Consider the following 23,077-nt stretch of genomic DNA (forward strand, 5'->3'; position numbering starts at 1 on the left):
TTTCCCTAAAAAAAAATTAAATCCTCACAATATTTTTACTTTAATTGTATTCTTTAAAAACGTCCTCACAATATTTAAACTTTAATTTCATTAAAAAAAAAACTCAATATTTAAAATTTCATTTCATTTAAAAAAAATCCTCACAATATTTGAACTTTTATTTAATTTTTAAAAGATTTCCTCACAATATTTTAACTCTAATTTCATTTAAAAACAATTCCTCACAATAGTGTAACTTTAATTTAATTTTTTTTAAATGTCCTCGCAATATTTTAACTTTTATTTCCCTAAAAAAGAAAATTCCTCACAATACTTTTACTTTAATTGTATTTAAAAAAAATATCCTCACAATATTTTTAATTTAATTACATTTATTTTTTCAATTTACTCACAATATTTAAACTTAATTTTTCATTGCAATATTTTTACTTTAATTTCCCTAAAAAAAAAAAAAAATCCTCACAATATTTTTACTTTAATTGTATTCTTTAAAAACGTCCTCACAATATTTAAACTTTAATTTCATTTTTAAAAAAAACTCACAATATTTAAAATTTCATTTCAGTTTAAAAAAATTCCTCACAATATTTGAACTTTTATTTAATTTTTAAAAGATTTCCTCACAATATTTTAACTCTAATTTAATTTAAAAACAATTCCTCACAATATTTAAACTTTAATTTCATATTGCCGTATGAACAACACAGCAAAAACCTGAACAACAATTTCTTTGTTCAAACCACTTTGTTTTGCTGGAGTAAAAACAGTTAACTGTCACTTACGTCTAAAACATATTCTCAGATGCTCAGACGTCTAACTGCACGTCAACAAATACACTCAAATAAAACACTTCCTTTCATCTCTGTCAGTCCATCGTGTCTGTTTGAAAATCTAACTTTCTTTCTCTCGTCGTTTCCTCGCAGAAGCCGAACAGCTTTCGAGAAAAACAAGACGGACGTGTTTCGCATCAAGACTCACAACGTCGGGCCTTTGATCAAGTTGAGGTAAAACATCGACAACATCCTGCGGCTCCTTCGAAAGGAACTCAAAATAGAAGTGAAAACGATTGCCGGTAAAATTTCATTGTAGCTGAGGCTGCAAATATTGAAAGTCTTGTGTATTGTGTTTGTGGGTTTGTGTTGATCTTGTCAGCGTTTTTTTCTTCGACGAGACCAAGACAGGAAACGCTGAAGTGTTTTACACTCAAACTATCAGGTTTAAGTTTTTAAAACACTGACTCTTGCAGCTTTAGTTCCTAAAACCTCTTGAGTTCAGATTCACTGCAGCTTAAAGCAAGATGTATTCAAGACATTTTACACATTTTTAATACTGTTTGAAATTAAAATTCAACAAATAGACAATTCAACTCAACAAATGAACATCAACAACAGTTTAAAAACACCTAAAATATTGATGACTTTTGCACAAACTGCACAGTGTCTCGAACATGTTGTCGGTTGCTACTTTGAACCAGCAAGAATCTGTTGATACATATCACGATACACGGACTTCGTATTGTTATACTGTAGTAACAAGTATATATGTGTAGTATTGTCTAGTACTGGACTTTGGTGTTGTAAAAGTGTAGTAACAAGTATATATGTGTAGTATTGTCCAGTACTTGACTCTGGTGTTGTGATAGTGTAGTAACAAGTATATATGTGTAGTATTGTTGAGTACTTGACTCTGGTGTTGTGATAGTGTAGTAACAAGTATATATGTGTAGTATTGTCCAGTACTTGACTCTGGTGTTGTGATAGTGTAGTAACAAGTATATATGTGTAGTATTGTCCAGTACTTGACTCTGGTGTTGTTATAGTGTAGTAACAAGTATATATGTGTAGTATTGTCCAGTACTTGACTCTGGTGTTGTGATAGTGTAGTAACAAGTATATATGTGTAGTATTGTCCAGTACTTGACTCTGGTGTTATAGTTAGTAACAAGTATATATGTGTAGTATTGTCCAGTACTTGACTCTGGTGTTGTGATAGTGTAGTAACAAGAATATATGTGTAGTATTTTCGAGTTCTTGACTCTGGTGTTGTTATAGTGTAGTAACAAGTATATATGTGTAGTATTGTCCAGTACTTGACTCTGGTGTTGTTATAGTGTAGTAACAAGTATATATGTGTAGTATTGTCCAGTACTTGACTCTGGTGTTGTGATAGTGTAGTAACAAGTATATATGTGTAGTATTGTCCAGTACTTGACTCTGGTGTTGTGATGGTGTAGTAACAAGTATATATGTGTAGTATTGTCCAGTACTTGACTCTAGTGTTGTGATAGTGTAGTAACAAGGATATATGTGTAGTATTGTCCAGTACTTGACTCTAGTGTTGTGATAGTGTAGTAACAAGTATATATGTGTAGTATTGTCCAGTACTTGACTCTAGTGTTGTGATAGTGTAGTAACAAGGATATATGTGTAGTATTGTCCAGTACTTGACTCTAGTGTTGTGATAGTGTAGTAACAAGTATATATGTGTAGTATTGTCCAGTACTTGACTCTAGTGTTGTGATAGTGTAGTAACAAGGATATATGTGTAGTATTGTCCAGTACTTGACTCTGGTGTTGTGATAGTGTAGTAATAAGTATATATGTGTAGTATTGACCAGTACTTGACTCTAATGTTGTGATAGTGTAGTAACAAGGATATATGTGTAGTATTGTCCAGTACTTGACTCTAGTGTTGTGATAGTGTAGTAACAAGTATATATGTGTAGCATTGTCCAGTACTTGACTCTGGTGTTGTGATAGTGTAGTAACAAGTATATATGTGTAGTATTGTCCAGTACTTTACTCTGGTGTTGTGATAGTGTAGTAACAAGTATATATGTGTAGTATTGCCCAGTACTTGACTCTGGTGTTGTGATAGTGTAGTAACAAGTATATATGTGTAGTATTGTCCAGTACTTGACTCTGGTGTTGTGATAGTGTAGTAACAAGAATATATGTGTAGTATTAGTAATACGCATTTAAAAAACAAATATAAAACTTTAAACACCTCAATGTCAGAGTTGGAGCATAAAAAGTAAAAAAAAATAAAATAAAGGTTGACAATGATATTTTAATAACGCGAGGAATGAATGAGTCCCTGAGTCTATTAGTGTTGCATCATGGGAGGAGCATTTGTCTTCCATCTGCTTCTCTGTTCTCTGTTCAGAGGATGATGTCATCATACATGATGGACAGTAGTTTAGAACTAATTATAAATATTTTTTTAATAAAATTGTCCAAGATTAATCCTGGAAAACAAACAAATTATTATATTTTTAATAAAACCGGCCGAGAGAAATCATGTTCCCACAGATGCAACAAAAATGCAGCAACAAAATCAAACCCTAAACCTTCCACTGACTATGTTTGCAGGATCGAACACGACAACACGGGGATGAACGCCAGCTGGTTCCTGGACAGAGTCGTGGTCACCGACATGAATCGACCGCATCTTCGCTTCTACTTCGCCTGCAACAACTGGCTGAGTCGTGAGGAAGCAGACAACCTGTTCGTGCGCGACCTGCTGGGCAGCATGAACCAGATGGACGTCCCTAAACGTAGGTTTGAGGACGAGCCTCTGACGCTCACCATCACAAACATAAACATACATCATGTTCTTTGATGAAACGCTCGATCAAATCGACCAGTGAGTTCAGTTAGTTTTTACTTTGTGGACGAACAAGGCGGTTAAATAAGTCTTAGTCCAGACACAGAGCAGTTCACGGAGGGGATTTTGAATGAAGGACGATAAATGACTTGTGTAGAAATAATGTAGAAATAAATGTGTGGATAAATATCAATATGTCGAAAGGTCAAAATAAATAAATGACTTCTAATTTAATTTTTTTTGTCAAAGAATGGAACTATTTTACGTATATATACACATTTTGTCATTTGTACATTTTGACATTTATTTTGACATTTATGCATTTTGTCTTCTATTTATTAAGGTATTTATACATTTTGTCATTTTGACATTTATTTTGACATTTATACATTTTGTCTTCTATTTATTTAGGTATTTATATACATTTTGTCTTCTATTTATTTAGGTATTTATATACATTTTGTCTTCTATTTATTTAGGTATTTATACATTTTGTCTTCTATTTATTTAGGTATTTATACATTTTGATATTTATTTTTACACTTTGTCTTCTATTTATTTAGGTATTTATACATTTTGATATTTATTTTTACATTTTGTCTTCTATTTAGGTATTTATACATTTTGATATTTATTTTTACATTCTGTCTTCTATTTATTTAGGTATTTATACATTTTGATATTTATTTTTACATTTTGTCTTCTATTTATTTAGGTATTTATACATTTTGATATTTATTTTTACATTTTGTCTTCTATTTATTTAGGTATTTATACATTTTGATATTTATTTTGATATTTTGTCTTCTATTTATTTAGGTATTTATACATTTTGATATTTATTTTGATATTTTGTCTTCTATTTATTTATGTATTTATACATTTTGATATTTATTTTGATATTTTGTCTTCTATTTATTTAGGTATTTATACATTTTGATATTTATTTTGATATTTTGTCTTCTATTTATTTATGTATTTATACATTTTGATATTTATTTTGATATTTTGTCTTCTATTTATTTAGGTATTTATACATTTTGATATTTATTTTGATATTTTGTCTTCTATTTATTTATGTATTTATACATTTTGATATTTATTTTTACATTTTGTCTTCTATTTATTTAGGTATTTATACATTTTGATATTTAATTTACATTTTGTCTTCTATTTATTTAGGTATTTATACATTTTGATATTTATTTTTACATTTTGTCTTCTATTTATTTAGGTATTTATACATTTTGATATTTATTTTTACATTTTGTCTTCTATTTATTTAGGTATTTATACATTTTGTCATTTTGACATTTTGACATTTTGTCTTCTATTTATTTAGGTATTTATACATTTTGATATTTGGTCTTCTATTTATTTAGGTATTTATACATTTTGTCTTCTATTTATTTAGGTATTTATACATTTTGACATTTTGTCTTCTATTTATTTAGGTATTTATACATTTTGTCTTCTATTTATTTAGGTATTTATACATTTTGAGATTTATTTTGATATTTTGTCTTCTATTTATTTAGGTATTTATACATTTTGTCTTCTATTTATCTACGTATTTATACATTTTGATATTTATTTTGATATTTTGTCTTCTATTTATTTAGGTATTTATACATTTTGATATTTATTTTGATATTTTGTCTTCTATTTATTTAGGTATTTATACATTTTGTCATTTTGACATTTTGTTGTCCGTATGTAAATGAAGTGGGCGGGTCAAACATCAGTCTAAGGCACTGATTGGTTAAACAGGTGAAAAGCTCCTGCAGCAACTGGTCTAAAGCATCGTCGCTGCACGAAGAGAATCTTTATTGAAATCTTAGCAAAACAAACTTGAGGTTGTTCATGTTGTTCATGAGCATGAGACTGAAAACCACGACTCTAATGAAGTAATAGTACCAGCTCATGTGGCTCAGAGTACTCTCCTCTGGATCGATACCCAGCTTCTCATTTTCATAGTTTTTTTTGTTTTTATCTTAACGTGATGCAGATATTTATTCATTTTTAAATAGCGATTTTTAAATGTCAAAATGTATAAACAATGTGTATTTATACGTAAAATAGCTCAGTAGGTCATTTATTTATTTTGACATTTTGACATATTTGATATTAATCCAAACATTTATTTATACATTTTTTTTACGTATTTACACATTTATTAATACATAAGTCATTTATCGTCCGTCACGAAGAAAAACTTCCCTCAGCAGCTCCACAGACCGTCGTGCTCAGGATTATAACTGAACTCTAGCAGTTTAATCCTCAGGTAAACCTCTGACGTAACACGATACAACGAAAACCTGCAGCAAAAACCTTGTCTCGCTCGGATGGAAAAACAAAACGTTAAAAACAATGTTATCCATATTTGACCTGGAAACCTGGAGTTATCTTCATAATCTCAGTTTCTAGGAATTGGTGCAAAGCCCTCTAACCCCCTCTAACCGCTTCGCTATTGGTTTACCCCGAGGCACCAATAGCGAAGCGGTTAGAGGGCGGAGCACTAATATGAAGTAGAACTTTTTCTTTCCCACAGTGAACAAATACATCGTGAGCGTCTTCACTCCCGACATGAAAGGAAGCGGAACCGACGCCGACGTTTTCCTGAACATTTTCGGAGAGAACGGCGACACAGGTACGAAAACCTCCTTGTTTTTTAAGAAAAACGTCTCAGTCCCTGGCTAACCGTGCGCCGCCTGGTGGTGAGAAGGAGAAAGACGCCTGGACAGCGACAAGGACAACTTCGAACGAGGCTCCGAGGACAAGTTCACCGTCGAAGCTCCGAATCTGGGACGTCTGAGGAAGATCACCATCGGTCACAACAACAGAGGCTCGTCGGCAGGATGGTTCCTGGACAAGGTTTGTTCTTCGCTTGAATCTGATGTTAACTCAATGTTTTTAGATCTTGAATCAGAAATATATTTTTTTACATGTACAAGTTTAAATAGAGAAAAGTTGAAGCTAAAGATAAAAATTATCATCTGTTTGCAAATGTTTTTGAATCTGAGTGACTTGAAGGATCAAACAAAAGTTTTGAGATGTTTTTCATTCGACCAGGATGTTGGTATATATTTAGTAATTATATTATATTATTATATATAAGTGTCATTCGATGATTAAATGGTTGAATCTGAGAATCTAAAATGGCAAACTTTCTTTTTGCATTACATTAAAAAAAAGTTTAATTAAATTAATTCAATGATTTCCATATTAAAAACACCAAAATAACATTTTATCATTTAAATCAGAATTTTAAGCTCCCTGTAAAAAAATAATAATAATAATTTTGCCAAACAAGATTTAATCTCCAGAACAACAAAGTGTTTTCAGTGGGCGGAGCTTAAGATCATTTTCTAATGTCAATATTTCAATGAAAAGAGAGTTTTGTACAAACACACACTGATGATACAATAGAGTCACACATGACAACAACACACACACTGATGATACAATAGAGTCACACATGACAACAACACACACACTGATGATACAAAAGAGTCACACATCACAACAACACACACACTGATGATACAATAGAGTCGCACATCACAACAACACACTCTGATGATACAATAGAGTCACACATCACAACAACACACACACACTGATGATACAATAGAGTCACACATCACAACAACACACACACACTGATGATACAACAGAGTCACACATCACAACAACACACACACTGATGATACAACAGAGACACACATCACAACACACATACACTGATGATACAATAGAGTCGCACATCACAACACACATACACTGATGATACAATAGAGTCACACATCACAACAACACACACACACTGATGATACAACAGAGACACACATCACAACACACATACACTGATGATACAATAGAGTCACACATCACAACAACAACACACTCTGATGATACAATAGAGTCACACATCACAACAACACACACACACTGATGATACAATAGAGTCAAACATCACAACAACACACACACACACTGATGATACAATAGAGTCACACATCACAACAACACACACACTGATGATACAATGGATTCACACATCACAACACACACACACTGATGATACAATAGAGTCGCACATCACAACAACACACTCTGATGATACAATAGAGTCACACATCACAACAACACACACACACTGATGATACAACAGAGACACACATCACAACACACATACACTGATGATACAATAGAGTCGCACATCACAACAACACACACACTGATGATACAATAGAGTCACACGTCACAACAACACACACACTGATGATACAATAGAGTCACACATCACAACAACACACACACTGATGATACAATAGAGTCACACATCACAACCACACACACACTGATGATACAATAGAGTCACACATCACAACAACACACACACTGATGATACAATAGAGTCACACATCACAACAACACACACACTGATGATACAATAGAGTCACACATCACAACAACACACACACTGATGATACAATAGAGTCACACATCACAACAACACACACACTGATGATACAATAGAGTCACACATCACAACAACACACACACTAGTTTTATTATAAGTGAATATGAAAAATAAAATTGAAAAAATGGCTTTAATATCAGATGAAAAGTATAATTAAAATTATATAAAATACAATCAATTCATATTTGTTGCATATTTAGTGTTACTTTAAACTTGAATCCTCAGTTTAAACGTTGATGGATCTTCATCTCCAGGTCGTCATCGATGACATGGGAAACAAAGAAATCTATGAGTTCCCAGTGAATCGTTGGTTCGCGATGGACGAAGGCGACGGGAAGATCCAGAGAGACGTGTTGGTCGGTTCCGTGCAGCCCATGGGTGAGTCCCAGACCCACGATAACAATAAAGGTCTACCTAACCTAACAAGACTTCCACCGACGGGTCCGTCCGTGAAGGGATCGTGTACAACGTGCAAGTGATGACCGGAGACGTGCGAGGAGCCGGAACCAACTCCAAGATCCACATCGTCATGCACGGCTGCAAGGGCCTGAAGAACAGCGGCAAGATCTTCCTGGAGGGCGGAGCCTTCGAGCGAGGCCTCATCGACATCTTCAACGTGGAGATCTGCGAGCTCATGAGTCCGCTCAGCAGGGTCACCATCGGGCACGACAACGCCGCCGTCGGTGCCGGCTGGTACTGCGAGAAGGTGCTGTGTTGGATCAGCATGTTGAATTTAACATCAACTTAAATATTTAATTTTTATTGAATTGTGTTTTTTTAAAACATTTAAATGACTTTTAAATTCAATAATTTGGATGTTGAAGGTTGAATTCGTTTTTATTAAATAATTGCATTAAAAGAAAGATATATCGGAAAAATATTGATACTGCGATATGCATATTGAAAACGTGCGATAATTTATCATTTTTTATTGTATAAATCAAGCATTTCTTAAATGTGCACTTCGATCAATCAGTGTCACGTTCTGTAAAGTTGTCAATTTGTACTTCTATGTCTCGTTGTTGTTTACGTCTCTGTCCGTCTGTGAACTGTGCGGCGCAGCTTGTTAGGCTCGGTTGCTATGCTGTCTTAGCTCAGTATATCCAGTGAAGTAATACTAACTTATGATCTAGTCAAACACTAGTGATCCAGTGAAGTAATACTAACTTATGATCTAGTCAAACACTAGTGATCCAGTCACTCGTCTCTTTCAACCTCCTTTGTTAAAGCAACATATTGTAAGAACTTTTCATCTCGTCTCAGTTGTTTTCTTATAAGATCGTGAACTTCCAAACAAACCTGTCCGTCTTCACCGTATGCTAACGAGCTAAGTTGTTAGCGTCATTTATAAAGTGTTATGTGTGCGTCTTCACCGTATGCTAACGAGCTAAGTTGTTAGCGTCATTTATAAAGTGTTAGGTGTGCGTCTTCACCGTATGCTAACGAGCTAAGTTGTTAGCATCATTTATAAAGTGTTATTTGTGCGTCTTCACCATATGCTAACAAGCTAAGTTGTTAGCATCATTTATAAAGTGTTACGTGTGCGTGTACAAGGAGGTGGATTTATTATTGATTTGGTGATATCGTGACACGCCGGCGGCTCCTCTCTGATGTCGCTCAGTTTGACGGGAAACCGATGCAAGTCCCGCGAGACTGAGCGTTATAAGAGATATTTTTCTACCATCATGTCGACACCGAAGCGAGGAAATAAACGAAAGGGAAATATTGCATTGCATTAATATTGATATCGCAATTCAAGACACCAATATCGAATATCTCACATATTTCCAATATCGTGCAGCCCTAGTAAAAATGTTAAATTAGTTTTTTGAATATTTAATAAAAAATAAGAAAATATATTTAAAAAATGAATGACATTTTTTACAGAAAGTGTTTGCTATTCGGAACATTAGTCTAGACAATGGTCACGTGATCATCTGCTCGTGGAATGATTGGCCGAAAAGTTCGATCTTTGAGCTCGGTGCTCTGTTGGTATTGTCTGGTGACTCTATTATAGCAAGATTTTTATATTTAATTTAACAGGCAGTGAATGAACAAATATTGAATTTAGGGAAATCTTTTTTTCAATTATTGGAATTATAATATTAAACTACAAAAAGATCAATAATTGAATCCATAAATACTGCATAAAATTGTGCTTTAAAACATTCAAAATTGCGATGACACTGAAGTACCTGCGTATTTAACTCAACATTAAACTCTCGCAGGTGATCATCTACTGTCCCTTCACGGGTCTGGAGCAGACGTTCCCTTGTAAGATGTGGCTCGATGAAGACGAGGCCGACGGACTGATCGAGAGGGAGCTGTACGAGATGGTCTCGCTCAGACAGAGGAAACAGAAAAGTGGGTCCACATCTACAAAAATATTTAGATGGATGGACGGATGGATGGATGGATGGATGGATAGATCAGACAGCAACACAGACGGTTTCATAAGATTCATAAGAACAAGAACAAAAGACAATAAAAAGAACAAAAAGACAAATGACATAAATCTTAACTAGAGTTCCTGTGGATCTTTAAAAAGATTTAGTTTAGATTCATAATGTCTTTATGAAGGAACATTCACACTAGTGGACCCAACAAAAAATGTATGTACAACTAACATTAAAAAAAAGAAATTTTAAAACAAAATGTATATTAAACACAAGTACACTACAGTGTATTTTTGAGAAGGATATTTTCCTAATCAAAAGCATAATGATATATTTTTTGTAGTGAACCAAAAAACTACTGTTTATATTATGTTAAAATCAACATTTATTCATACCTTTTACCTTCTTTAATAGATAGATGGATAGATTTTTACTTAAATAGTCAAAAGATTTTAGTTTACAGGAGCATCAGAGGAAAACAAGAATACATGAACAAAAGTACGCAAAAAAAAAAAGATTGAATAAAATTCTTGAATAAGAATATAAATATAAATAATTCTAGATTTAAAGATTTGTTAAAATGTTAATGACTTCATGGATTTGGCCTTGACCTTTAAAGTATATACTTTATTGAGTATTGTTTTGATTGTTTAAGCGCTTTGTGACCCTGGTCTGGAAAAGCTCTCTACAACTATTACTTACTCACTTTACTTACTTACTTACTTAAATTTGATATATTAAATCGAACTTTGAACTATGTCAACCCATTAAACATCTAAAGAGAGATAAAGTTTGTTGCTTCCGTCTCTGCCCAGAGTTCCCCTGGTCCCTGTGGATCTGGACCTCGGACGTCAAGGGGGCCGGAACCGACGCTCAGGTGTTCCTGCAGATCTATGGCGAGAGAGGAAAGTCCGACGAGATCCGACTGGAAAACAACTCGGACAGTTTCGAACAAGCGCAGCTGGACAAGTTCATAGTTCGGTTTCTTCTTCTTCTTCGCGAGGTTGTTCCTCTGGTTCTCAAGAGGTTTTGTCTCGTGTAGGTCGAGATGCCAGACATCGGACGACCCACCAAAGTCAGGATCTGGCACGAGAAGCGGAATCCGTTTTCTGGATGGCATTTAGCGAAGGTGAGAGTCTGAGTCTTAATTGTCGTCGAACGAATCACGTCTTCTCAGCTTCGACTGGAACGATGCTGTCTCTCCACAGTACTTTTTATTTTATAGGAGGAAGAATCAAAGGATGGACTGAATCCTGTCAACGTTCTCTTATTGGAGCGAATTTGTTTATTTTACATTTGTTCCAGCAAACCCTGGTCGATTAACACATACTTTAATTTCATTTGATCAAGTTAACTTAAAACAAGTATAATAAGTACACTTAGGTATATGTGCTAAATGTATAGTACCGTATTTTCCTGACTATAAGTGTCAGTTTTTGTCATAGTTTGTCCGGGGGTGAGATTATACTCTGGAGCGACTTATGTGTGAAATTATTACCACATTATTAGCGGTATATCATTTCACATGTTATTTTCACACTAAACCACCAGAGGGCGCTCTAGGCCTGTGTTGATCATTTCCACGTAGAAGGTAAGGTAAGGTAAAACTTTATTAGAGGAAGCATCTTCTACCTCCGGAGTTAGTTAGTTGTTTAAAAGTGACACGAGGATGAAGAGTTATTTGGAGTTACACGGATGGTTTGGTAAACTTGTTAGTTATTTATGCTATAGTTCTCTGAATAACTCTTCATATGTTATGTTAACATACCAGGTTCTCACTTCATGTAACGTAACGTACAATTATTCTGTTGTTGCCTCTAGTTTTATTTTAAATTGTCTTTCAAGATCACATGTCTGTTCTTGGTGTTGGATTTTATCAAATAAATTTCCCCCAAAAATGCGACTTATACTCCAGTGCGACATATATATGTTTTTATGGCTGGAGCGACTTGTACTCCGGAGCGACTTATAGTCCGAAAAATACTTACCGTATTAGATTATTTTTTGGGGAATAAACTGGAATATTTTAAGTTTACACAAATATACTTTATACTCCCAGTGTATTATGTAAACACTCATAGTCTATAGTTTATTTTGTAGACGTGTACTTAAAGTTTACTAAAAGTACACTGTTCTCTACTCTAATGTACCTCCATTTTTCTAGTACCTATTCAGGTAAAGTTTCTCACCTTTAGATGCCATTATTTGGACGTACATACAGTATGTTATTTCCCTCACATCACATACAACAAGTATCAAAGGCCAAAGACACAAATACATGTTTCCTATAATAACTGCCAAACCCTCATGAAAGACACGAGAACTTGATAGATTGAAAAAGAAATTGAAGAGTTGTGTGTTTGTCTTAAACATAAAGTTAATGCAAATGAAAAAACACATATTTATTTCTACAAAGCAAAACTCCAGCACATTATCGTACACACGTAGATTAATAAAGTTGGAAATAGAAAAAATATGTGTAAATAACGGTAAACACCAAAAGTGTGTTTTCTCTTTCCTCTCCCATAATGCTTTGCACAGTTTACTTCTGGACCACCTCAATAATACAGTTGCCCAAAGAAAAAACAATAGTAAACTGTGCTTTTCATAAAATATACTTGAGTATAAGTTTACTTCAGTATTAATATTTGGAAGTATAATATGTCAAAACTTCAAGTAAACTACTTAAATTTACGTCTGAAATAAGTATACTCATAGGACACTTGAATATATGGGGGAAAAAAGGAAGTGAGAAAGAAACACAAGCAGATTTGGTTATTTCAGTGAATTAAAGATGTTTTTTGTGTCTTTGTGTTTTTCTTTGTGTGTACAATCGTCATATACATCATACATACATCATTTAAAGTGACGTGTGTCCATCTGTTTCCAGCTGACCCTGCTCAAGACTCTGACTTTAGAAAAGTATTCCTTCGAATGCGGCCGATGGTTGGACGTCAATGAAGACGACAACGAGATCGTCAGAGAGATGCCAGCTTGTAGTGCCTTCATAGAAGAACCTCTGCCACGTAAGAGTCACTCCTCGTAACAAGTGTCGTTGTAGAAGGTCCTGCATGGAGAGTGTTATAGAACACATGGAACACATGGAACACATGGAACACATGGAACACATGGAACATCTGAGCACAGACTGTGTTACACGTCGAACAGACAGAAGCCTCAGTAGAAAACTACAGCCAAAGTACAATAAACAAATGATTTCAAATCAATTAAAATCCATTTTTACTCAATGCAGTAAACAATTAACTTATTAACTTCTTAAGATCTTTTTTAACTTCTTTAAATCTTTATTAACTTCTTTAGATCTTTATTAACTTCTCAAGACCTTTTTAAACTTCTCAAGATCTTTTTTTAACTTCTTTAGATCTTTTTTAACTTCTCAAGATCTTTATTTACTTCTTTAGATCTTTTTTAACTTCTCAAGATCTTTTTTTAACTTCTCAAGATCTTTTTTAACTTCTTAAGATCTTCTTTAACTTCTCAAGATCTTTTTTAACTTCTCAAGATCTTTTTTTAACTTCTCAAGATCTTTTTTAACTTCACAAGATCTTTTTAAACTTCTCAAGATCTTTTTTAACTTCTTAAGATCTTCTTTAACTTCTCAAGATCTTTTTTAACTTCTCAAGATCTTTTTTAACTTCTCAAGATCTTTTTTTTAACTTCTGAAAATCTTTTTTAACTTCTCAAGATCTTCTTTAACTTCTTTAGATCTTTTTTAACTTCTTTAGATCTTTTTAGTCTTCTCAAGATCTTCTTTAACTTCTTTAGATCTTTTTTAACTTCTTTAGATCTTTTTTAACTTCTTTAGATCTTTTTTATCTTCTTAAGATCTTTTTAACTTCTCATGATCTTTTTTAACTTCTTTAGATCTTTTTTAACTTCTCAAGATCTGTTTTAACGTATCAAGCCCTTTTTTTTAACCCTTGTGTTAGCTCGGGGTCAAGGTGAACGTTGCCTTTGTTTTAGGGCCCTCGGGTCACCTTGACCCCGAGCTAACACAAGGGTGATCTTCTCAAGATCGTTTCTAACTTTGTCAGTGTGTCTGACCTCTCGACCCCGCAGTGATCAAGTACCGCGTCACCATCTGCACCGGCAACGTGGGCGGCAGCGGCACCGACGCCACCGTCTTCCTGCACGTCATCGGCGACCTCGGAGACACGGGCGAGCGCCTGATGATCATGAGCAAGAACAACGTCAACAAGTTCGAGAAAGGCAACGTGAGCGACTTCCATTCACGACAGAAGAAGGTTTTTGCTTCTTCACGTCTTCGTTTCCCCGTCAGCACGACGAGTTCCTCATCGAGTCCGTGACTCTGGGTCAGGTGAGGCGGGTCCGTGTCGGCCATGACGGACGCGGCGGAGGATGTGGATGGTTCCTGGACAAAGTGTTGGTCAGAGAGGAGGGTCAGCCCGAGAGTTTGGCCGTCGAGTTCCCCTGTAACAGGTGAGCGAGTTTATCAGTGTCTTCAGAACATGAAGGTAAGTTAGTAAAGTTCAACATTTTAAATGTATTTTTCTATTTAGATTTAAATTTAGATTCTATATTGAAAGGTTGAAGGGAACTTCCTGATCATACAGTCATGTGATCGTCGGCGAGTCCAATGATTGGCTGAAAATTCAATAGTAGCTCGGTGCTCTGTTGGTTATGTCTGGTGTCACTATTATAACAACATTTTTATATTGAATTTAAAAGACTATATGTCGAAATGGATTGAATTTAGAAAATGTATTTTTGTATTATTATAATAAGAATCTCAAACTTTATATGTAGAAAATAATAATGATTTTATTTTGAACCCTTGTGTTATCTCAGGGTCAAGGTGACCCGAATGCCAGAACCTTGAAAAGTTGAAAAAGAACTAGAGAAGTTTAAAAAATTTCTCTGGATTTTGAAAATGATCGTGAGAAGTTTTGATTTAATTAATTTAGATTTTTTTTCTTTAATTCCATTATTTTTTTTAAAATAACACTTCAATATAGAATTGATAGAATTCAATAAAACAAATTAAACCGAGTCAATAATCCAATGTTTAAAAAGCAACAATATTCCAATAAAGATTTGTTTCTTATATTCATTGAATTAAAAAATTAATATTTTCAAAATGAATGAATTTTATTTTAATTCCAACAATTCAACAAATCAAGGTTTTTAATTCAATGTTTTAACCTAAAATATTATTAAGATTCTTGATCGAACCTTCAGCCAATCACAGTGTAGCTATTAAACCAACTATTTTATATTGAATTCAAAAACTATGGATTAAAAAATACTGAATTTAAAACATTTATTTGTTAATTATACTAATATCAGACCCTATGTGTCATTTTATTGTAATTCATTTAGAAAATATTATTTTATTTTAATTCAATTATTTAAAAGCAATTCAAAATGTACAGTTTAAAACACAAATTATCTAATTTAAGTGTTAAATAAAAACACATTTCAATTAAATTTAAAATTGAATGCCATCTAATCATCTGATGACACGCATACACTTATATATGGAACCTATTAATTGTCCTTTAACTGTTTTAAAATGAATAATAATATAATAAATAATAGTTTAAAAGAAAATTAGACTAAATGACAAACCAAATACACACATATTTTAAAAATACATCAACATTTCTCTAAACAAAACGAAATATGTATATTTTTTTACATCCATTCCTGGAAGAATAACTTTGTCCAAACATGTAAAAATAGCAGCAAATGGTTGATGTTTTATTCAGTCCATAAAGCCGGGCTAAGGTTAGATTCTTTCTAAAGTCTCCTCTCGGTCGAGGACGTTTCTCCTCCGCGAGCCTCTGAGTGTTTGCTCGGCTGACGGGTGAGTTTCTCCGACAAATGGGCACTAAGTGTTAAGAGGTGAACGTTCTCCAGTAACCGGAGCTCGACCACAAGTCTGTGGTGTGAAGTTACAGCGTTTTCTCCAAGAGAACGTGAGGCAGATCCTGTTCTGTGGGATTCAACTAATAATACCTTCCATTGAATAAAAAGTTACTGAAAACGAAGGCTGCACGATATATTGAAAAAATTTAAATATCGCGATATTGGCACGTGTGATATACATATGGAAAACATGTGATAATTTATCATTTTTTGTTGTATAAATCAAGCATTTCTTAAACGAGCACTTCGACCAATCAGTGTCACGTTCTGTAAAGTTGTCAATTTGTACTTCTATGTCTCGTTGTTGTTTACGTCTCCGTCCGTCTGTGAACTGTGCGGCGCGTCTTGGCTCAGTATATACACAGAAGTAATACTAACTTCTGATCTAGTCAAACACTAGTGATCCAGTCACTCGTCTCTTTCAACCTCCTTTGTTAAAGCAACATATTGTAAGAACTTTTCATCTCGTCTCAGTTGTTTTCTTAGAAGATCGTGAACTTCCAAACAAACCTGTCCGTCTTCACCGTATGCTAACGAGCTAAGTTGTTAGCGTCATTTATAAAGTGTTATGTGTCCGTCTTCACCGTATGCTAACGAGCTAAGTTGTTAGCGTCATTTATAAAGTGTTATGTGTGCGTCTTCACCGTATGCTAACGAGCTAAGTTGTTAGCGTCATTTATAAAGTGTTATGTGTGCGTCTTCACCGTATGCTAACGAGCTAAGTTGTTAGTGTCATTTATAAAGGGTTATGTGTGCGTGTACAAGGATTTATTATTGATTTGGTGATGTCACGACGCGCCGGCGGCTCCTCTCTGATGTCGCTCAGTTTCGCAGTTTCCCTTTGCGTGACTGCCGTGTGCGAACGGTCACATTTTTAGGTGAAAGAAAAAAATATTGTATTAATACTGATATCTTCCAAATATCGCACATATTTCCAATATGGTGCATCCCTACTGAAAACAATACAATATTTTGAATCAAATAAAAGTTGCTTCAGTTATAAAATAGGTGAATATACTTTTGTCACTTTAACATAATAGTTAGATAAAATACTTTAAAATGTATTTCATCATTAAAAGATATTTTGGTTCCAACATGTCAATGAAAAACACTTCAAAATGTATTTCACTCCAATAAAAAAAACGTTTTTGATTTCAATAATAAAAATAAAAAAAACATTAATTACTATTTAAACCTTTTTTTTCACTTGAATCCAAAAGAAAATCACTTGTAGTACTTTTAACAAGTTCAATAAAAAAGCAAATTGAATCAAAGAAAACAGTTTCCATGAAAAAAGGGTCAATTATACATACTGTTTTTTCCCATCTATGTGTTTCTATATTTTGGTTTTAATAAAATGTTTTTATTAAAGATGTGTTTTTTTTTCAGGTGACCAAGCCTTTATTGAGAAAACTTCTATTTGTATGTTTTTAAACGTTGTAGAAACTGTTCATCGAGAAGAAATCAAACAGGACTTTGAACATGTCGTGTGACTCGTCGTCCTGCAGGTGGTTGGATCGTAACGAGGACGACGGTCAGATCGTGCGAGAGTTGGTTCCGGCCGGAGACGGACTGCGACTCTTCAGTGAGTGCTGGTACTTTGTAAGTACATACATAAAAAAACGACACGACCCGTAAAAGTAAACGCGTCCCGCTGGTCTGGCAGACGTCAGCTACCACATCGCCATCAAGACGGGCAGCGTGAACGGCGCCAGCTCCGACTCCAAGGTGTTCGTGAAGCTGTACGGCGAGAAGAGCGACACCAGCAAGATGATCCTGGCCGTGTCCGACAACGACCTCAGGAACTACTTCGAGACGGGGCGCACCGACGTCTTCACCATCGAGACCGGGGACATCGGGAAAGCAAGTGTTTTTTAAAAGTCTATCAGAGTCAAAACAATGTTGAAGGAATTACACATTTCAAATGTTGAAACTTATCATTTTATTGACATTTTTTTTAAATAATTTAATTTAATCATTTTTATTTTTGTAGGTTTTTATCATTTATTCAAATTAAATATTTTCAAAATGTTTTTTATTACACATAGAGTTTGATCTTCTTGTTCCAAATTTTCAAAAATATTTTTTATAACCTCCATATTTTTTCATACGTAGCCTTTTAAATTCAATAAAAAAATGTCAGTATAATAGTGAAATCTTACCAGACCGATCCAATCGAGACACTGACTCTTAACCTTTATATTCCCTTGAAGCTGTAAAACTACACGTTTAAATTTTTTAACTTTTTAAATTGTGAAAATCTTATCGTTGCTTTGAAATATAATGTAAACGCTTAACGTTGTCATGTGATCATCTGTGCGTCACGTGATTGGTTGAAAGTTGGATCAAGTAGCTCGGTGCTCGTCTAGTTTTGTCTGATGGCTCAATTATACATTTATATTGAAATTATTTATTTATTTATTTAATAATTATTTAAAATAAATGGTTGAAATTAAAAAATATTGAATTTAGAAAATGTAATTATGAATTATTGTAATGAGAAAATCAAAGTTTGTGTAAAATAAAAAAATATATATAATGAAAATCTATTCAAAATGCTTTTTCAAGTAGTCAGAAAAAAATCAACCTTTCATTTTAAAAATGGCTGAATTTGCATTAAGTTATACAATAAAAAAACATTATTAAATGCTTAGAGGGCGACTGCTGTAAAAACTCTCCTGACATGTAGTGAATGTTCTTCAAGACGCAGTAAGTTCCTCATCATGACCTTGTTCTTATCTTTATTTTTATTTTTATCTTGTTCTTATTTTTATTTTTATGAATAATTGCTGTATTGCTGTGTCTAATTGGAAAAAAACAACAATTTTTTTGTCAATCAATAAAGTTCTACCTAATGTTTTACACTTAATACTTTATAAAGTTGCTCTGAAATCTGGACGAACGAGAGGTTACGAGAGTCCATTATGACGTAATAATGGCTTCACTCCTCCTCCAGTTATAATCACGCTTTGTTTATACAATGAGTCCCTTGAAGGACGAACGAGAGGTTACGAGAGTCCATTATGACGTAATAATGGCTTCACTCCTCCAGTTATAATCACGCTTTGTTTATACAATGAGTCCCTTGAAGGACGAACGAGAGGTTACGAGAGTCCATTATGACGTAATAATGGCTTCACTCCTCCTCCAGTTATAATCACGCTTTGTTTATACAATGAGTCCCTTGAAGGACGAACGAGAGGTTACGAGAGTCCATTATGACGTAATAATGGCTTCACTCCTCCAGTTATAATCACGCTTTGTTTATACAATGAGTCCCTTGAAGGACGAACAAGAGGTTACGAGAGTCCATTATGACGTAATAATGGCTTCACTCCTCCAGTTATAATCACGCTTTGTTTATACAATGAGTCCCTTGAAGGACGAACGAGAGGTTACGAGAGTCCATTATGACGTAATAATGGCTTCACTCCTCCTCCAGTTATAATCACGCTTTGTTTATACAATGAGTCCCTTGAAGGACCAACGAGAGGTTACGAGAGTCCATTATGACGTAACAATGGCTTCACTCCTCCAGTTATAATCACGCTTTGTTTATACAATGAGTCCCTTGAAGGACGAACGAGAGGTTACGAGAGTCCATTATGACGTAATAATGGCTTCACTCCTCCAGTTATAATCACGCTTTGTTTATACAATGAGTCCCTTGAAGGACGAACGAGAGGTTACGAGAGTCCATTATGACGTAATAATGGCTTCACTCCTCCAGTTATAATCACGCTTTGTTTATACAATGAGTCCCTTGAAGGACGAACGAGAGGTTGCGAGAGTCCATTATGACGTAATAATGGCTTCACTCCTCCTCCAGTTATAATCACGCTTTGTTTATACAATGAGTCCCTTGAAGGACCAACGAGAGGTTACGAGAGTCCATTATGAAGTAACAATGGCTTCACTCCTCCAGTTATAATCACGCTTTGTTTATACAACGAGTCCCTTGAAGGACGAACGAGAGGTTACGAGAGTCCATTATGACGTAATAATGGCTTCACTCCTCCAGTTATAATCACGCTTTGTTTATACAATGAGTCCCTTGAAGGACGAACGAGAGGTTACGAGAGTCCATTATGACGTAATAATGGCTTCACTCCTCCTCCAGTTATAATCACGCTTTGTTTATACAACGAGTCCCTTGGAGGTGGAGACTTCCGGGATCGATGACGCGTGCCGACAAACCTCCTTGTTTGACCAATCACAGCAGAGTGGGCGTGGTTATGGTCAACAAGATTTCATCTCCAGAAACACAATGTGTTTTCAGATGAGCTTCCATACTTCAGTCTCTTCCACTGACTGTGACCCTCGACGTTCCAGATCAACAGGCTCCTCATCGGTCACACCAACGAGGGTCTGCGAGCCGGCTGGTTCCTGGACAGCGTCCAGATCTCGGTGCCGGTCCACGGCGTGGAGTACATGTTCCCGAGCCACCGCTGGCTGAGCCAGGACGAGGCCGACGGGAAGGTGGAGGTGGAGATCTACCCCAGCGAGGTCCTGGACATCGAGGAGCGTAAGTCCGACCAGCGAGTCCTTGGCTCCAGAGCCGCCTCTGATCCTGGGGGTCCACAGTGATCAACTACGAGGTGACGGTGGTCACCGGAGACGTTCGCGCCGGAGGAACCAACGCCAACGTCTTCTGTCAGATCTACGGCGACGAAGGAAAGACCGAAGTCCTCACTCTGAAGAGCCGATCCAACAACTTCGAGAGAGGAACCACCGAGATCTTCAAGGTCTGAGAGCGACTGTGGAAGTGAATCAGTGTCAATATTGTTGGATTGAAACATTGACACTTGATTGTTTTATTGAAAGATTATTTTGTTTAAATATATATATTTTTTAATTATATATAATAAATGTAATAACTTCTGTATTGAAAGCTTTAATTTGTTGAATAGAATTAAATAATTGAATTCAAAAATGTGTGTATCAAACGGTTGAATTTTGTGTTTTAAAAAAAAAAAAAGTAATAAAAAAATAAAAATATATTAATGAATTCAAAACATTTTTACACATACAGTTGGATATTCTCCTTTCAATAATTAAAAAAAATGTTTAGAACTTAATATTTTTTAATTTCTAGCCTTTTAAATTGAGTACTGTCTGGAAGTACTTTTGTAAAAAACAGGCTATTTAATTTCAAAGATTTATTTTTGATATATTGGAATAAGACTTTCAAACTTTTCTTTACATTGAAATTTTACACCAAATCTGAGTATTTTGCCTTAGTTTTTAATGCATAAATTAATATTCCAAGCCTGATGGCAAACATTCAATTTAGTTAAAAGTATATCAGTGAAGTTATTTCCTTTGATCTGTTCTTTATATTTGCACTTTGTCATCTTTTGCACTCTGTCTGTCCGTCTGTCTGTCTGTCTGTCTGTCTGTCTGTCTGTCTGTCTGTCTGTCTGTCTTTCTGTCTCTTAGTCTGTCTGTCTGTCTCTTAGTCTGTCTCTTAGTCTGTCTGTCTGTCTGTCTGTCTGTCTCTGTCTGTCTGTCTGTCTCTCCGTCTGTCTCTTAGTCTGTCTGTCTGTCTCTCTGTCTGTCTCTTAGTCTGTCTGTCTGTCTGTCTGTCTCTCTCTTAGTCTGTCTGTCTGTCTCTCTGTCTGTCTCTTAGTCTGTCTGTCTGTCTGTCTGTCTGTCTGTCTCTTAGTCCGTCTGTCTGTCTCTCCGTCTGTCTGTCCATCCTTCTGTCTGTCTGTCTGTCTGTCTGTCTGTCTCGTAGTCTGTCTGTCTGTCTCTTAGTCTGTCTCTTAGTCTGTCTCTTAGTCCGTCTGTCTGTCTCTTAGTCTGTCTCTTAGTCTGTCTGTCTGTCTGTCTGTCTCTTAGTCCGTCTGTCTGTCTCTCCGTCTGTCTGTCCATCCTTCTGTCTGTCTGTCTGTCTGCCTGTCTCTTAGTCTGTCTGTCTGTCTGTCTGTCTCTTAGTCTGTCTCTTAGTCTGTCTGTCTGTCTCTTAGTCTGTCGGTCTGTCGGTCTGTCTGTCTGTCTGTCTGTCTGTCTGTCTGTCTGTCTGTCTGTCTGTCTGTCTCTTAGTCCGTCTGTCTGTCTCTCCGTCTGTCTGTCCATCCTTCTGTCTGTCTGTCTGTCTGTCTGTCTGTCTCGTAGTCTGTCTGTCTGTCTCTTAGTCTGTCTCTTAGTCTGTCTCTTAGTCCGTCTGTCTGTCTCTTAGTCTGTCTCTTAGTCTGTCTGTCTGTCTGTCTGTCTCTTAGTCCGTCTGTCTGTCTCTCCGTCTGTCTGTCCATCCTTCTGTCTGTCTGTCTGTCTGTCTGTCTGTCTGTCTGTCTGTCTGTCTGTCTCTTAGTCCGTCTGTCTGTCTCTCCGTCTGTCTGTCCATCCTTCTGTCTGTCTGTCTGTCTGCCTGTCTCTTAGTCTGTCTGTCTGTCTCTCTGTCTGTCTCTTAGTCTGTCTGTCTGTCTGTCTGTCTCTCTCTTAGTCTGTCTGTCTGTCTCTCTGTCTGTCTCTTAGTCTGTCTGTCTGTCTGTCTGTCTGTCTGTCTCTTAGTCCGTCTGTCTGTCTCTCCGTCTGTCTGTCCATCCTTCTGTCTGTCTGTCTGTCTGTCTGTCTGTCTCGTAGTCTGTCTGTCTGTCTCTTAGTCTGTCTCTTAGTCTGTCTCTTAGTCCGTCTGTCTGTCTCTTAGTCTGTCTCTTAGTCTGTCTGTCTGTCTGTC

General features: G+C 35.4%; 1 protein-coding gene across 1 annotated transcript in view; it reads left to right on the forward strand.

Annotated features, from left to right (window-relative positions):
* Positions 1-23,077, forward strand: part of loxhd1a (lipoxygenase homology PLAT domains 1a) — a 75,946-nt gene that overhangs the window by 9,744 nt on the left and 43,125 nt on the right. Inside the window, exons 4-19 of the mRNA XM_087792243.1 lie at positions 924-1,004; positions 3,372-3,556; positions 6,158-6,256; positions 6,332-6,480; positions 8,347-8,470; positions 8,548-8,798; positions 10,321-10,456; positions 11,304-11,464; positions 11,531-11,617; positions 13,379-13,514; positions 14,569-14,723; positions 14,789-14,949; positions 17,907-17,983; positions 18,065-18,261; positions 20,731-20,923; positions 20,983-21,143. Coding sequence (XP_087648369.1) covers positions 924-1,004; positions 3,372-3,556; positions 6,158-6,256; positions 6,332-6,480; positions 8,347-8,470; positions 8,548-8,798; positions 10,321-10,456; positions 11,304-11,464; positions 11,531-11,617; positions 13,379-13,514; positions 14,569-14,723; positions 14,789-14,949; positions 17,907-17,983; positions 18,065-18,261; positions 20,731-20,923; positions 20,983-21,143 — 2,353 coding nt within the window. The remainder of the gene's footprint in view (positions 1-923; positions 1,005-3,371; positions 3,557-6,157; positions 6,257-6,331; positions 6,481-8,346; positions 8,471-8,547; positions 8,799-10,320; positions 10,457-11,303; positions 11,465-11,530; positions 11,618-13,378; positions 13,515-14,568; positions 14,724-14,788; positions 14,950-17,906; positions 17,984-18,064; positions 18,262-20,730; positions 20,924-20,982; positions 21,144-23,077) is intronic.

The sequence above is a fragment of the Callionymus lyra genome, chromosome 5 (genome assembly GCF_982586985.1).
Source record: "Callionymus lyra chromosome 5, fCalLyr1.hap1.1, whole genome shotgun sequence".
Lineage (NCBI taxonomy): Eukaryota > Metazoa > Chordata > Actinopteri > Syngnathiformes > Callionymidae > Callionymus > Callionymus lyra.